At 28.4% G+C, this 15,927-nt stretch overlaps 3 protein-coding genes across 6 annotated transcripts in view; all 3 read left to right on the top strand.

The window, feature by feature from the left end:
• LOC102677349 (death-associated protein kinase 1-like) overlaps positions 1-5,414 on the top strand; it is a 9,959-nt gene extending 4,545 nt beyond the window's left edge. Inside the window, exons 12-20 of the mRNA XM_031511985.1 lie at positions 118-311; positions 418-659; positions 1,775-1,864; positions 2,083-2,247; positions 2,319-2,537; positions 2,642-2,821; positions 2,956-3,249; positions 3,318-3,640; positions 3,721-5,414. Coding sequence (XP_031367845.1) covers positions 118-311; positions 418-659; positions 1,775-1,864; positions 2,083-2,247; positions 2,319-2,537; positions 2,642-2,821; positions 2,956-3,249; positions 3,318-3,640; positions 3,721-3,883 — 1,870 coding nt within the window. The 3' untranslated portion in view covers positions 3,884-5,414. The remainder of the gene's footprint in view (positions 1-117; positions 312-417; positions 660-1,774; positions 1,865-2,082; positions 2,248-2,318; positions 2,538-2,641; positions 2,822-2,955; positions 3,250-3,317; positions 3,641-3,720) is intronic.
• A 1,333-nt stretch (positions 5,415-6,747) lies between these two features.
• LOC102676971 (tropomyosin-2-like) lies at positions 6,748-9,515 on the top strand. 2 transcript variants are annotated; one of them, XM_006618783.2, is made up of 7 exons: positions 6,748-7,055; positions 7,522-7,819; positions 7,892-8,025; positions 8,245-8,433; positions 8,515-8,590; positions 8,705-8,837; positions 8,932-9,515. In XM_006618783.2, exons 2-7 carry the CDS (start codon positions 7,580-7,582, stop codon positions 9,012-9,014), a joined length of 855 nt encoding a protein of 284 aa, XP_006618846.1. In that variant the 5' UTR covers positions 6,748-7,055; positions 7,522-7,579; the 3' UTR covers positions 9,015-9,515. The 2 variants fall into 2 exon arrangements, with proteins under 2 accessions (XP_006618846.1, XP_006618847.1); XM_006618784.2 differs by having other exon boundaries at positions 6,885-7,128.
• A 578-nt stretch (positions 9,516-10,093) lies between these two features.
• Positions 10,094-12,613, top strand: LOC102677217 (tropomyosin-2-like). 3 transcript variants are annotated; one of them, XM_006618785.2, is made up of 7 exons: positions 10,094-10,355; positions 10,956-11,225; positions 11,627-11,760; positions 11,842-12,030; positions 12,110-12,185; positions 12,249-12,381; positions 12,466-12,613. In XM_006618785.2, exons 2-7 carry the CDS (start codon positions 10,986-10,988, stop codon positions 12,546-12,548), a joined length of 855 nt encoding a protein of 284 aa, XP_006618848.1. In that variant the 5' UTR covers positions 10,094-10,355; positions 10,956-10,985; the 3' UTR covers positions 12,549-12,613. The 3 variants fall into 3 exon arrangements, with proteins under 3 accessions (XP_006618848.1, XP_031367841.1, XP_031367842.1); XM_031511981.1 differs by having other exon boundaries at positions 12,249-12,613; XM_031511982.1 differs by lacking the exon at positions 10,094-10,355 and having other exon boundaries at positions 10,914-11,225; positions 12,249-12,613.
• Positions 12,614-15,927: the final 3,314 nt, after the last annotated feature.

Below are 15,927 nucleotides of genomic sequence, written 5' to 3'. Positions count from 1 at the left end.
TTTATATAAACAAAGATATATATATATATATATATATATATATATATATATATATGTTCAATTTAATTATCTTGATAAGACATGTTATCAATTTAATTAATTAATGTTTATAATTTAAGGTGGAGAATGTATTTTTTGGGAATTGTGCGGTCGCGAAGAATTTTTAGCATCTTATCATTATGTACTTACTTTTCAACAACCTGCTGTACATCTTATTACAGTTAGTCTGAGAGAACCACTTACTGTACAACTTCAGCAAGTAAAATTTTGGTTACGATTTATTTCAGATCGTATTGCATCAACTAATTTTGGTAAGTTAATTAATCTATTACAAGAAATATATATATAAACATAATTATTTATTATATATAGATTTTTCAAATAAAAAATATTGATATTTAATTTTTTATATAATAGGTTTTGGTGGTAAATATAATGATTTAAAAGTAATTTTGGTTGGTACTTATGCTCCAGAACCTCTTGCCCCAAATTCAAATAGTGGTAGTCTACTTGCCCCACTATTACCTTTTTTAAAAGAGTTCACTCCAATTTTGGGAGATGAACCACAAATGGTCGCAGTGGATGCAACTAATCCTTCTAGTCCTGGTCTGAAACTTCTAAGATCTTACTTGAATAATGCAAGGATGGAATTTTTAGAGGTGAAGTGATTATACATATTTATAACATTTGTCATATTTTTTACACATATTATAAAATAATTTTTTTATATTATTTAATTATTACAAATTAAAACTATTATTACGAGTCTCTCAATTTAACCGAGATTCTTTAATAACTCGTAATTAATTCTTGATCAAATTTGATAAAATAATAATAGATTTAAATTTTGAATTTTGGATTAAATTTTTAAAATGCACCAAGTAAATATTGCATGTCATCATTCAAAATATTAAGTTAGGAAAATTAAAATCATTGTATCAAAATCATTTTATTTATATTATGAATATAGAATGTAAATCATATTTAAATATATCATTCCATTATTATATTATTGATAATTTTTCTAAGGTAGAAAATATATTATTAATAGTAATAAGTACTCTTGAATATTTATGGTTTACATTCAAAAGTCATTGTTCAACATGAAAACCTTAAAATTTGCAATCATTTCATGCTTGGTTGCACGAGCGACTCGTTCAATAAAATAAAAAAAAATGATATATTAAGAAAATTTATGCCTAATATATAATATATAAAAAGGTTTAGGTTCAGCTTAATATATTTATGTACATAATTATACTTCCACATTTTTTTACAGGGATATCGCCAATGTTTGTACAGCATGCAATAAATGTGTGCATTAACATTTTTCAAAACTAATCAGAATCGAGTCATTTCATTTGCATAGTGCTAATTACGTTTAAATGATTCACATTTCTTTGATTTCAAATCCTGCAATACTATGTTGAACAAATCATTCATTCTTAAATATAATGCAATATTTTTGGTTGAAGTTATGATTCTGTAATCCATGATCATTTCATGATGCATGGTTGATTTAATATATATGTACAAGTAATTAAGCTCACCAAATATGATAATTTATATTATTCATACTTTTCGATTAAAATAATTATTTGCGACATTTAATCAAGCACATTCCTTAAAAAATAGATATTATAAGTAAATTTTCTCAAATCTGCTATCACTTTATCATGTGATCAATTTACTAACGACATATATTTTAGTTGCTGATTATTTGGTCATTAACGTTTATTAACATCAGCCTTACTGCATGCAATGCATGATGTAGGAAGGACCGGAAGTTGCAGAAAGTATTCTCCGACGTGACACGCCGCGGGCTGCGGCCTCGTACGTGCCCTTGACGAATCTTGATAAACAGGTCGAACTATTTCTCAATTCCTTTGATAAAAGTGAAATGCGTATAATGAAGCTGTAATTTATTTAATAATTGCTCTAATGCTTTATCCCATTAATACATACGTGCACTACTGTCCAATGCAATTAAAAAATTACTCTTGTATATATTTTCTGCATCAGTGTATTATCTAATATTTTTTCCCTATATTTTATTATTAAAAGTAGCTAATTTTATTATAGAGTGCACTAGTATGGACTGGTCTTGCAGAATCTTGGAGATCGTATGTGCAATCTTTAGAAGTACCTCCAGTTATGCTCACACAGGAGGAATTTTTGAAGGAAGTAAGAAAAATTAATCCATTAGTTTCTTTAGAGCATTGTAGACATCTTGGATTACAGTTACAGGTTTGTATTTTTACCATTATAATTTTTGTAATTTATAATTACAATTATATTAACTATATATTAATTTTTAGAATTTAGGGGAATGTATGCTTCTTCCTGGGAATTTAATAGTTTTAAGTCCAGAATGGTTTTGGCAGGATGTAATAAATTGGCAATTAAGTTTAGAACAACGAGGACGTCTAGGTGGTCGTACTACAGGTGTTTATGCTTTAGAAGATTTTCAGGCTCGTTGTCCTTGTCCTGCAGGACAAGCTTTGCAAGCTTTACAAGCTGTAAATTTATGTGTACCAGTATGTATTAAAGTATTTAATATTTTGAATTTTATATCAAAAAAATTGTAAAATCATATAAAAATTATAATAAAATTATAATAAAATATGTAATTTTATTTCAGTGTGAAGTAGATGATGATGAAGTAGAATATGAAATACCATGTTTGAATCTTGTTGAGCGTTTACCAGGATTATGGGAACCATGGAAACCATGTTCTAATGTTTTGCCTCATACTGGTCTTCGTCTTTGTCCATCTGAAGCACCATTATATCATTTAATTGCAGTATTTCCACATTTACAAGTATGTAATAATGATAAATATCTATGCAATTAATTAATTTTTTTTATTAATAATAAACATAATAAATTTAAAATCATAAAAAATATAATATATTTAAAATCAAATTTTTAATAATGATATAATATTATATATAGGCACAATTAAGAAAAATTACTCAAACATGGGATCCATCAAATTCAGATTTATATCAATGGTGGAGAGGATCAAAATTATGTATCGGTCCTTGTGAAAGTATTATTACTTTTGAAGAAGAAGAACAGAGTTGTATAGAGATAAGAGTACGTGGACCGCGAGGTACCAGTGCTCAGTGTTTTGCTCTTTTCAGTATTATTCTCGATGCTATTGAAACGACAATTGAATTAGTTGCTCCTGGCATGTTACTTGAAAGATACTGGCTAAGTCCTAGTCAACTTCGCGAATATGATGAGGTTAGTTATTTATTAAACTAAAATAATGTAATACAATATTTTCTATTAAATTCTATTAAATTTTGTAGATAATATATTCTTGGGAGCCAACATCAATTATATCGGCTTTAATTGATAAAGGTCTTGAAGAAGCAACTCTTAAAAATCCTTTAAATAGTCGAGAAGAAAGTATATGGGAAATAGTAGGTTGTGGATTACCTTTAATAGAAAATTGTCTTCCTGGACCAAAACAACCAATAAAACAAATTAAAGCTGCTGTGCAAAGAAGATTAGCTCAGATGCTCGATCCTCCTGATCGTCATGGAAGAGATTGGTGTTTACTTGCTGTAAGATTAGGTTTGGGAGATCGAGTTGCTCAGCTAGATAGTACAGTAGACAGTCCAACATTGAGGTAAGTTATTTTTTTAATCATAACAATAAATTTTATATTTTATAAAATATTCATATTTTATCAAATTTATCATTTAATAGATTAATTAACACGGCTGGTGCTGATTGCACTGTAGGATCTTTAATACAACAATTACGAGCTCTTGATCGAGAAGATGCTGTACATTTATTACTCTCTTATACACCAACATATATATTATCAACAACTACTGACTCTGAGACAGGATCTAATCTTTCTAGATGACAATGTTGCATTTATCAATGGTGCATTAATACTTTCTGAGATATGAATTTCTGAAAGAAACTTTCATTCTTGTTATGGGTTTAATAGACTTATTACGTCACCGCTTCCGCCCAACGTAAATTGTGCATTGCTCTTAAGTACATAATTATAATATATTGTTTGTGTACTTATTTAGAGATATATTGAAATGCACATGCACTGATGTGTACTTTTATATCAAAATATTAGAGCACACTTTAAGCGGCACAAAAAGAGTTCTTTTAATATATTCCTTTTAATATATACATATACACTTATATATAGTTAAAAAGTTGCATAATTTACATTTCTGTATTTTTTTTATGAACTTTTATGATTCTGGAAATATATCATAATTTAAGTATAATTGTTAGTATAAAAAAAATATTTATAATTCTGTTTTTGTTATATTTGAAAATATTTACTTAACAAAAATCTACGTAAACAAAGTACTAATTTTTAATATTTAGAATTAATATTTAGAATTTTTTCTTAATTGTGAAATATTTATAAGCATTTGTATTGTGATATTATATTGTATGATTAACTACATTTTTAATCAAGTTTCTTAAGTAAATTTATATGTATTAGACAAAATAATTCTAAATAATGTGTATGCACGCGTAAATCATAAAACACGTTTACACACTATAATACAATATTATCGTATTTGATACTAATATTGTTTTGAAAGCTTTTCTTGATATGCATATATATTATATCTTGCCAAAACTCAGTGTTAATATACGCTGCTTTCTATGATATTTAGGAACTATTTATGCGAAAAAAGGAGTGAAACACTTCGCACAATTCTTTGCTTTTGGTATATTTACGAAAGTTCCATTCTTATATCGACATTTTTTACTAAATCAACATTCCTAAAATATTTATTATGTGCCATAAACAAAACTTGCTCATCTATACTTATCAAAAGGTGAAAATGTTTCTTTAAAAATTGATCCTTCTTTCGCTGCGTGAAAATAATTTTTTCGTAACGATATTTAAATTATGAAGGATCACTGTTCAAAACAATCTCAAATAGTGACAATGAATTTTGAATAATGATAATAATTGAATAAGATTATTTGTATTTTATAGGCACAATAATATTTCACAAGATATACTATTCATGTACAACGCGCATGAATGTATATTATTAAAAATATTATTAAAAATAAGTCAAATTTGTTGTTCATAGAAAACAATTCTTTGAACATATCTATTATGTATTAACTTTATCCAGTGGTCACTGCTTATGTATAGTCTGTTAAGTAGAAGATGATTTGTATTCTTATCTAACATAAATAATGTTTGATACAAATCTTAAATGTATGGAAATAATTGAATATGACACGTGTAAAATGTAAAAATATCACAAAAGTAATATCTCTAATTCATATCTTAAAAATTAGTTCTCATTTGTAAATTATATCTAAGATATTTTGGTTATCTCTGTGTTCTATTTTTATGCATTTATTATATGATGAAAATTTAATATAATGTTATACAATTATATATTCTCGAATCATCGAATTTTTTGGTATTGAATTATTTTTTGAAATTCATGTTCTCAGGTTTACATTTTTATGCACTGTGTTCATTTTATATTTACAAGTTTGAAATATGAAACTTTTTAATATTTTTAATGTAAAGAATTGTAAGGAATTATTTTCTTATTATGTATGAATTATGAACAAACATTTGCTTTTAAAAAAATCTGTTATTGCTCAGTATTGTTAATTATACAACATATATGTATATTTATTTAAGAAAAAACAATTTTACTGTTACAGAGTAAATGTAAAAACATATTCAATTTATCTAATAGTATTTGTGTTTTATAGCTTTTGCTTGGTACAACATAGAAACCGTTAAATAATTACATTTAAGATTAAATATAACAATATAACATTATGCGCAACAAGGACATTTTGCAGAATAGAAAATTAAAAAATATGGTAAATATAATATCAATAAGTTATTGTTATTTATATTTTGTAAAAATAGAAATATGATATTGTATGATTTTGTTGTGATTAATAATATTTAAAATTTTCTAGCTTTTATACTAACTTCGATGTTACACAAAATTTTTCTTTTTTAACTTGATCTGTAAATTTGCTTAAAATTTGCTAAAATATATTACATAGATTATAAAAAATAATAACTTGATAAAATATATCATTAAGAAATTATATCCTTCAAATTATAATCAAAATTGATGCGGAAGTAATATATTAGTGTTTTAAAAAATTCTTAAACTTTTAAAATAGTAAAAAAAAAAAAAAATGTAATATAGAATAGTTCAATAAATTTCTACATTGTGGATTAAATTCAAAGAAAAATTATTTAATTATTGCAAAGTGTCAAAAAGTTGCGTTAAATTTTATTTATCGTATATTCACTTAGTAGGATATATTTATATTTATTATCCATACTTTTGTAAAAAAAAAAAAAAAATTCAGCCAAGAGTAGAAGCGAATATGAATTCTGAGTAGAAAAACTTATATGCTGCGCATTTGTTTGTAACGTCAAAGAATGAGAAATACATTAGCTGAACGATATGTGTAATTATTTCTTTTATACTGGAAAAAAATGTCAATAAAATCATGTTGCTTCATAATCTTTATCATGAAACAATTATTGTCATACCATTTTTAATTATCGAGATAGAATTCCCGCGTTTCTAATGTACATTGGTACTCATTGTGCACGATATCGATTCGAATAGATCGAGTGTTGGTAGAAGCGGGAAAATTTAAATACTAGAAAGGTAAAGTGGAGAACACGGCGCGAAATTAGAAATTTTCCAAAATATCGGAAAATCGGAGAATGTTTATCTTACTATGGTATTTATGTAGACTAGGTTACGTAGTCGATAGGAAATAGGAACGGAATTCTTTCGAGCCGAGAATAGCATAAGAGAGGTGGAGATCGCGTTTCGTTGGTAGCCACTGCAGCGAGTAGCAATCAGCCAGTGAAGAGCCGGGATAAAATCGGGACGATAGCCAACAAGGCAACAAGCAATTATAGAATTGGATTGGATCGAGAAGTTCGAGGAGGCCTGCAACGCCGGTTTCGTTTTATTTTAGCTTAGCTTTCGAAGGCATCCGGTTGTACATTCTCATCGCGGATCATCGCCACGATTACAACAGTGAGTGTTGTCCCCCTTTTAACTCTAACTTGTCTTTTCTTCCACGTTGTTTGTTATTAAATGTAACTTATCGGTAAGTAGCAATGATTTGCAACTTGAACGAATATTGGGTCCCTTATTTTTAATATTGTATACTGTATACGAACAATAATGATAATGAAAGTAAAAAGTTCGTTTGATATTATATTAAATTAAAATAAATTCAGAGTTTGTTCCTTCATTGTTTTTTATTCAAAAGAATTGAAGATTTATTTTCATTAATCATTATTTCAGATGTATATTTTGTGTATTGATTCAATTGTAGTAGATATGGCGCGATTATAATCAGACCAACATAGAAATAACATCACTTTTAATTTATATATTATGAATCAAAAAATAAGATATATTAAATTTGTTAAATAGTTAATCAAATTAGATCTAATAATTATTAAATCATTGTTAATAAGTTTAATGAATTGATTAGGTTCAAATTACCGACGAAGGATAAACGATAAAAGGGTAGAAAAGCATAAATCGTCATCATGGAGGCGATTAAAAAGAAGATTGCGGCGTTGAAGCAAGAGATGGATGCCGCTAATGAAAAAGTAGAGGCAAATGAAGCGAAGGCGAGATCAGAGAACTTTCGTGCGGACAAGCTGAACGACGATGTAAGGGATCTGGCTAAAAAGCTCACTCAACTCGAACGAGATTACGAAGTGGCCAAAGCGAATTTAGAGCAATCCACCGCTGATTTGGAACAATGCGAAAAATCTTGGTCTAAGGTGCGTAAACACGTGTTTTAAACAGATTTACAAAAGTTGATAGTGTTTATATTCGATGAATGACGTTAACAGGCAGAGCAAGATCGAACTACATTGACCAAGAGGGTGCAAGAAATTGAGGCAACGTTAACGAAGAAGGAGGAATTACGTCTTACTGCTCAAACGAAACTTGGACGTGCATCAGAACTTGCGGATGATGCGCGAAGGTTTTTATTAAGAATTTCATATGATAGATAAAATTGGAATTTTCCTTTTTCTTCGTCATTTTTAAATTCGCAGACCAAAATATATTTTAATATATTTTAAAATACGAATAAAATTTAAAATTTTATTCGTAAAGATTATAGATATAATATTGGATAATAGATAATAATATTGGATAATTAGCATATATGTTTCAGTTTATCGATATGTTTTTTTTTTAGAATGTGCAAAGTATTAGAAGACAGAAGTCGGCTGGATGAAGAACGTATGGAAAAATTGATGCAAGAATTGAAAGATGCAAGATTAATTGCTGAAGATGCAGACGCCAAATCTGAAGAAATATCGAAGAAATTGGCGCTCGTTGAAGAGGAATTGGAAGGAGCCGAGGAAAGAGTGAAAACCAGCGAGGCGTTTGTATAATTATATAACATATTTTTAACTTATAGAATTTCTATAAATTTTTCTTTTACATTCTTAACATGTATTTACAGAAAAATCATAGAACGGGAAGATGAGCTTTTTATCGTGCAAAACATCGTAAAATCTTTAGAAGTATCCGAGGAAAAGGTAATTATTATAATTATCATTCATAAAGTGATAAATAAAAATTTTAAAATATAATAAAATTCAATTAATCCTACATCAATTTTTATTCTTTTATCTTTAAATTTATTTATTTAGGCTAATGCACGAGTGGAAGACTTCAAAATACAATTAAAACAGTTAAAAAAAAAATTGAGGGAGGCTGAGAAACGTGCCATTCATGCTGAAAGAACGGTGAAAAAATTGTTGAAGGAAGTCGATATGAAGGAAGGTATGATATATAGTATATTGAAATAAGAATTCAATTATGTTTTTTTTTTTTTTTTAAATAAGATTTTTTCAATGACAATTAAATTGTGTTTTAGATGAACTCAGAGAAGAAAAAGAAAAATACAAAGCGGTCTGTGACGATATGGATGCCACATTCGCAGAAATGACAGGATATTAAAATTACAGAAACGGATGGAGTTTCTTTTATTTTACTATTCTAAGCTTCTTCCGCTTATTCGCTACATTTAATAATGGACATCAGTCGGCTGTGTTCAGCTACGCTGATTTAATTCGTTGAAGTATTCGTCGTATAGTGTACTGTGAAAAAGAAAACAATTGAATGGGGCTTCAAATAATTATAATATAATTAATTCGATTATGAAAGAAGAAGAAATTATGCAATTAATATGGCGATTAAAAATTGATTAAACAGCTAGTTTTTGTTAATCGCTTTGCTTCAAGCTTAACACTTTGCTAAAGCTTCAAAGCCAGAGATAATTGAGCTTAGTTGCTTCAGAAACAAATAGTCTCTTTTCGATAGAATTAACAGCATCACCTATTTTTCTTTCAGAGACATTGAAGAGGAATTGCTGTACATGAAAACAAGTGCAATACCGTATCCCCTTTTTATCATTGTATGCCAAATCTGTATTTTCAATAAACGGTATTTAAAAAAAAATTGTTTACAGCGTGATTAATTAAAATAAATCCTATCGTATTGAAAATAATGTAAAAAGAAAAAATAAATAATAAAGATTTAAAAAAAATTTTTATTCTTGTAATAATTACATTAGTCATTTTTTTAATTATATTAATTAACTTTATATATAATATATAATTTTCATGTATTATATATAATATTTAATTTTCATATATACATATATATGTAACAAAAAATATAATATATAAACAAATTTATATATGATAAAAATAATTGAATCTATCTATATTACTATATGTATATTATTTATATATTATAAATATTATATTATTTATATATTAAATATTATATTATTTATATATTATATACATGTATATTATATGTATATTATATATCTATATTATTTAAAAATTATTTTTATTTTTTAGTTTAGTTTAAATGAATTCACAGAAACTAATTTTATCAGTTTCATTATTATTATTATTATTATTATTATTATTATTATTATTTTATGAGCAAACTTGATTTTTAATCATATGATTTAATCATATGAGATATATATATTATAAGAAATAATGTTTTTTAATACTGTTGTTATTTGTCTTTATTCCTCTTAATACCCGAATCTACAACTTTATGTCAATCGAACTATCGAAAGAACATAAACGTCTAGAGAAGTCGAGGAATTCGTTTGCGTCTAACTAAAGAAATGGCCTATTAGGTTCTTTTGCATTTCTTTGAGTCTATAAAGCATTGTTCTCGTCGGTCACGGAGTGCAGTAACCCGCGAGCTTTGCTTTGAAAAACCTAAGAATTATTTTATCTTTACGAATTTTGTTTGTTTTAAAATAATTAATACGTAAGATCATAGTTTTTTTTCACGAATATGCAATAAAATAAAATATATTTATAAAATAAAATGTTTTGTTCGACTTTGTTCTACTTTAAAGTGTGAAAGTGCTATGAAACGAATAATTATATTAATGATAATGAATTGGTGTAATATTGAGCTAAAAAACAAAAAAGTGTTTCTGATATTTGAGTTTTTGAATTTGCAATAAAAATCGCTAACGTTCAATATTCAATTTTTCTTTTATAAAATATTGATTCATGCGTATCGAATATTTCCATTTATATTAAATATTATTCTAATGTCATTTGATAAATGATCACGTATATTTCGATTTTTCTCTTTTTGAAATATTTATTTTTAAAAAACAAGATTCGCGAAATATCTTCCAAGATCTACATTTTTGCAATTTTTTCAAAACTATTAAACATATATTTTACATGTTTTATAAAAAATTCACTTCTTAATTATAACAATTTATTATACACAATATCAATTTAATATTTTTTATTAAATATCGATTGAATGTTTAATTAAAAAAGTTCATTATATCATATTGACAATGTTTCATTTTTATTAACTTAAATTTTGTACGAATTTTTTACATAGTTTCGCGTCGAAAAATTGATTATCAAAGTCATGAACGCGATAAAGAAACGCTTGCAAATGCTGAAAATCGAGAAGGATCTGGCAATGGATAAGGCCGATCTATGCGATCAGCAAGCAAAGGAGGCGAATCGACGAGAAGAAAAATTGAGAGATGAGGTTCGGGAACTTGCAAAGAAATTGGTACAAATGGAACGCGACTTGGAATTGAGCAAAGCCCAATTGGAAAAGTCGAATAGAGACCTCGAGCAAAAAGAAAGAGTTTATATTGTGGTTGGTGATTTGTACAAATATATAATTCAATATATTCGTAACATTTTTATGATGAATTTTGAAGTTTTCCAATCTTTTTTCAATCGTAATCTCTCTTTTTTTAATATTTAAATAACTCTTTTGTAATCTTTTTTGTTATATAAGGATAATTAAAAAATTAATAAATATAGTGCTGTTGAATAACTAGCAACATTGCTTTAAGTTAACTAATAAAACATTATCTAATTGCAATATATAATTAATTATATTAAAATATGATCTAAAAATCATTAGATAATCAACTAAAATGACAATAAAGATATGTTTGTAACTCATAAGGGGATCATATAAGATTGAGAATAACTGATTTTGATTATTAAAAACATAATTTTAACGATTCTTGTCCTATTGAATGAGGATAGACGCAATCCGAGTTGGCAGTTTTGAACAGAAAGATGCAGCAATGCTTGCAGAATTTGGAGAAATCGGAAGAACGTCGTTTAACGGCACAAGCTAAATTGGCACAAGCGATGGAAACCGCGGAAGATGCGAAACGGTTTGTTCTATGTGAAAAAAAAAAAAGGGAAGAGTATGATATACGTTTGAGATTTTCCTTGTGGTAAATTATTATTTTTAGCATCTGCAAAGTTTTGGAGAATAGAAGCAAACAGGACGAGGAAAGAATGGATCAACTGATGACTCAGCTAAAAGAGGCGAGGCTAATTGCTGAAGATGCTGATACAAAATCGGACGAGATCTCGAGGAAATTGGCTTTTGTGGAGGATGAATTGGAAGCGGCTGAAGAGAGAGTAAAATCGAGCGAAGCGTATGTAGAATGAAATCGTAAATTATTTTGGATAAATTTTAGTCTCGTTCTTATTAATTTCGTCTATAACGATTCACAGAAAAATAATGGAACGAGAGGACGAATTATTCATTGTTGGTAATATATTGAAATCTTTAGAAGTATCCGAAGAAAAGGTAAAATTTTATTTAACCTTGTTCATTGATGCATATTTTAACAATATTTTCTACATTTCATAGGCTAATCAAAGGGTAGAGGAATTTAAAACACAGTTAAAGGACTTGAAAGTGAAACTGAAAACTGCTGAAAAGAGAGCCATCATTGCGGAAAAGATGGTAAAAATGTTCTCGAAAGAATTGGATGCGAGAGAAGGTATGTTTCGTTTCATGATTTTTTTTTTATATTTCCCGAACTTTTTCTTTTCTGCATTTACAATCGTGCTTTTCGTTCTTTCAGACTTTCTATTTAGAGAGAAAGAAAAATACAAATATATTTGCGACGACATGGACTCCACGTTCGCTGAACTCACCGGATATTAACTTTTGTAATATCAAACTCTGCTATTTTCTACATCAGTATGTTTCTATTAAAAATTATACCCAAATATTTCACTTTTTTTCCACATAATATTTAAATTCAATTATAGATAAAATAATTATCTAATTATTAATTTAATATATTTAAATATATAATATCTATTTACTTGTAACGAATAAATATATCAATATCTATTTATCTATAAAAATAGATATAATAATATATATTTATTTAAAAAGTAACTTATTTTTAGATCAATTGTTAATTATCAAAGGGTAGCAAAGAAACGACAAGAATAATTTTTGTACGGTACTTTACAGGATATCAATTTATTTTATCGATACTACGATCGACACAATGCTTCGAAACGCCACACCACCGACTTGAATACAATTTCAACCAATGGCATAATAGCCACACATCGTTTCACAGCGATCGTTTAAAACATAGAGAAAACAATCGCGATTTTCTCAATCACGGGATTTTTCCTTCCGCACGTGGCTATGCCACTCAAGAATAGAATCTCGATACGCAGACACACTCTTCACATTCGCGTCACTTTTCCTCTTTTTTTATCTTTTTTCTTTCTTCAGTTCTTTATTATTATTATTACTTTTTTTTTTTTTACAACGATGCTAATAGTTACAATAATAATTGTTCGTTTGATTTGCTCACTTCTCACGCTTTTGTTCATTCGCAAAACGCGGTTCATCAAATCGGTGACGTAATCTTCAAATATTAAATCGATAATCGAAATAAAGATACGCAATTGCTTTCGTACGAAGAATTTTCGATCGTGGGAAGTTTGATTAATTCATATGATAAGATAAATCAATACACGAGAAAAATGAGAATAATTAGCGATAGAAAGTCCATCATCGATGAAATTTTAATATTATTTAATAACGTTGTACAACTTATGCTTATCTAAAAATCCTTTTTCTATATTTTATCTTTATATCTTATTTTTTTTTTTAATACTTATAATTGTATACGACTAGTTTGGATTTTTCAGAAGGACGTAAAATCTTACATCTGTTAGCGATCGATTCGATGAACTTTTATCGCTTTTGTTTGTTGAAATTTCTTGTATTATGTTCGATAATAAGTCGCAAGAACATCGATTCATTTAATATCTCGAGACGTTCTAAGTAACATCACCGTTATTAAAACTAAAACATACAGCATCGTGAGGGTCGTTTGTATCCCAACGATTAACGCGGTGAAAATGATTCGCAATATAGGGCGTGTTTCTATGGAATTTCCGGCGCTTTTCTTATTTAATATCATATAAACCTCCTTTTTCGAGATTAATAAATATTTATTAAATATTTATTGCATCTTTCATCTAAACGTAGTTATTTCAAAACTAGGCCAGTTTTTTATACTCCTCTATGGATCTATAATTATGACGTAATTTAAATGTTACTTACAATGTACAATATTTATTGATTGACAAAAAAATGAAAATAAAAATCCATTTCTTCAAGATTAATAATTTCGAAATGTACATGTGTAATTGTTAAGAATTTTTTTTTTGATTGGAGCCAGAAATTCCTAGAAGAAAAAATCGAATATCAAAAGAAAAATGGAAAAATGTACAGAGTCCTCGTTGAGCGGACATCAGTCAGTCGGTGACATAAGAAAACATGTACAAAAAGTTTATTATCGCAACGATGAACGATACCCGCTTCCCGATAAGGATCTAACAAATTAATCGAACTCTACGAGTTTGATTGACGTGCTTCTCAATATATACATTCATGTATGTTAATCGTAATGCATGCGCTTACACGCGCTTTAAGTACATATATATATTTATATAAATTTATATATACGTATACCTATGCCCTCGTCTTCGCAGTGTCGCGCACGGAACTTAATCAATGAAATTCACGAATAAAATCATCGATCATTTAATTTTATCATAAAATTCGTCGAAAAAACGTTTTCTAAAATCTTAAAAACCTCGAAAACTTTGATGAATGATTAAAATTATCGTTTCTGGAATTAGGAATTTCGATTTTGGCAGTTTTGGAATTAGAATGGCAGTGGTAATGTATGTGTATATGTGTATGTGTTCGTGTGTGTGTATGTATTAAAATTCGTCAAAGATAGGATAAGCGTGAAAATACGCTTGAACATGCTAACCGTTATTTTTACTTTCAAATCAGTCTAAGGAAACGTAACTAACTACAAATTCGTCGCAACTTACGTGTGCAACAGTTTCCTTATCTTTGACCTTTGGCCAGATCGATATGCTTTCTTTTTTCATTTTTTCTTTTTTTTTATTCGAAGAATAAAAACGAAAAATTACTTCATACAATGATGATAAAAGTTCAGTCTGGAACCGTGCGAGAACAGGTTCGTTGGATTGCTCGTTTAAAAACGTATCCGCCTATTCGCGTTTCACGCGAATCAAGCGTTCGATTAGAGAAAACAACGACCGCCCGGACATTTTGAATTACGATTCGCGAGTCTCACGGTCTCTCGAGTGCGCGACATTCGAAGAGGGATGTTTTTTTTTTTTTTTTTTGGTGTAATCTGACCGAACGGTATAGCGTCGAAACGGACGCCATCGACGTTCTAGACTAGAGTTCGTCGGCACGGCGAAAAATGTACAGAGCAGGAGAGAGGCGTGCTTGAGTTGCCCGCACGCGGAAATAATGCCTTACTTAGAAGTCTTAGGATTTATATAACGGACTTAAAGTAATCAACGGTGTTTAGACGTACGTATAAACTTTACAATGCAACAGAGCCCAACCTTGGACGTGCCGCCCGTGCTTGGAGAAACGGACGAACACGTCTCATTGTCGTCTTTTTTAAAAACCTTCCACGAACACGTTTTCCACGTAGATTTTTTTTTTCGCGTATAACGCCATCCTCGGTTTTCTCTCAGATTATTATAACTTGCATCCCGATTCTAATACCACGTACGCAACTGGACACGAGGCGAGCACGAATCGAGAACGAAAAACGACGCCTGCCATCGATTCGTATGCATATACGTTGAAATTATAACGGATGAACTCTGTGAAAGAGCCCGGTCGATCGAACGAAGATTAAGGAAATCAGTCTTACGGATTGAAGGAATCGCTTCTTTCGGCAACGAACGTTACGAACGAGCTTTGAATTATTTATTAAGATTCGTTGTTGTTCGAAGAGAGTGTGAGAGTCGATTAAAAAAAGAAAAAGTTTACATAAAAGTTACATAAAATTTAACAAAATAATTGTATCTTTAAATGAACTTTTTAAATTCTAATCATTAATATTTAATTTATTGATAGATCAATTTACCTGATTAATAAATTTTCTTTAAATTAAAATAAAAGACTTATTAAATATTCTTTGAATATGTTTTGATTGATCAATTTCGAGACA

The sequence above is a fragment of the Apis dorsata genome, unplaced genomic scaffold, assembly GCF_000469605.1.
Source record: "Apis dorsata unplaced genomic scaffold, Apis dorsata 1.3 scaffold_376, whole genome shotgun sequence".
NCBI classification, from domain to species: Eukaryota; Metazoa; Arthropoda; class Insecta; order Hymenoptera; family Apidae; genus Apis; species Apis dorsata.
The sequence above is the reverse complement of the archived record's forward strand: the minus strand, read 5'-3'. Positions and strand labels throughout refer to the sequence as shown.

Bases quoted from the DNA above. Each gene is read 5' to 3' on its own strand.
- LOC102676971 (XM_006618783.2), top strand. From the start codon at position 7,580: ATGGAGGCGATTAAAAAGAAGATTGCGGCGTTGAAGCAAGAGATGGAT. The intron at 8,026-8,244 runs GTTTTTATTAAG...TTTTTTTTTTAG, and splicing joins CTTGCGGATGATGCGCGAAG to AATGTGCAAAGTATTAGAAG. The intron at 8,434-8,514 runs GTTTGTATAATT...ATGTATTTACAG, and splicing joins AGAGTGAAAACCAGCGAGGC to AAAAATCATAGAACGGGAAG.
- LOC102677217 (XM_031511981.1), top strand. From the start codon at position 10,986: ATGAACGCGATAAAGAAACGCTTGCAAATGCTGAAAATCGAGAAGGAT. The intron at 11,761-11,841 runs GTTTGTTCTATG...TATTATTTTTAG, and splicing joins ACCGCGGAAGATGCGAAACG to CATCTGCAAAGTTTTGGAGA. The intron at 12,186-12,248 runs GTAAAATTTTAT...TACATTTCATAG, and splicing joins TAGAAGTATCCGAAGAAAAG to GCTAATCAAAGGGTAGAGGA.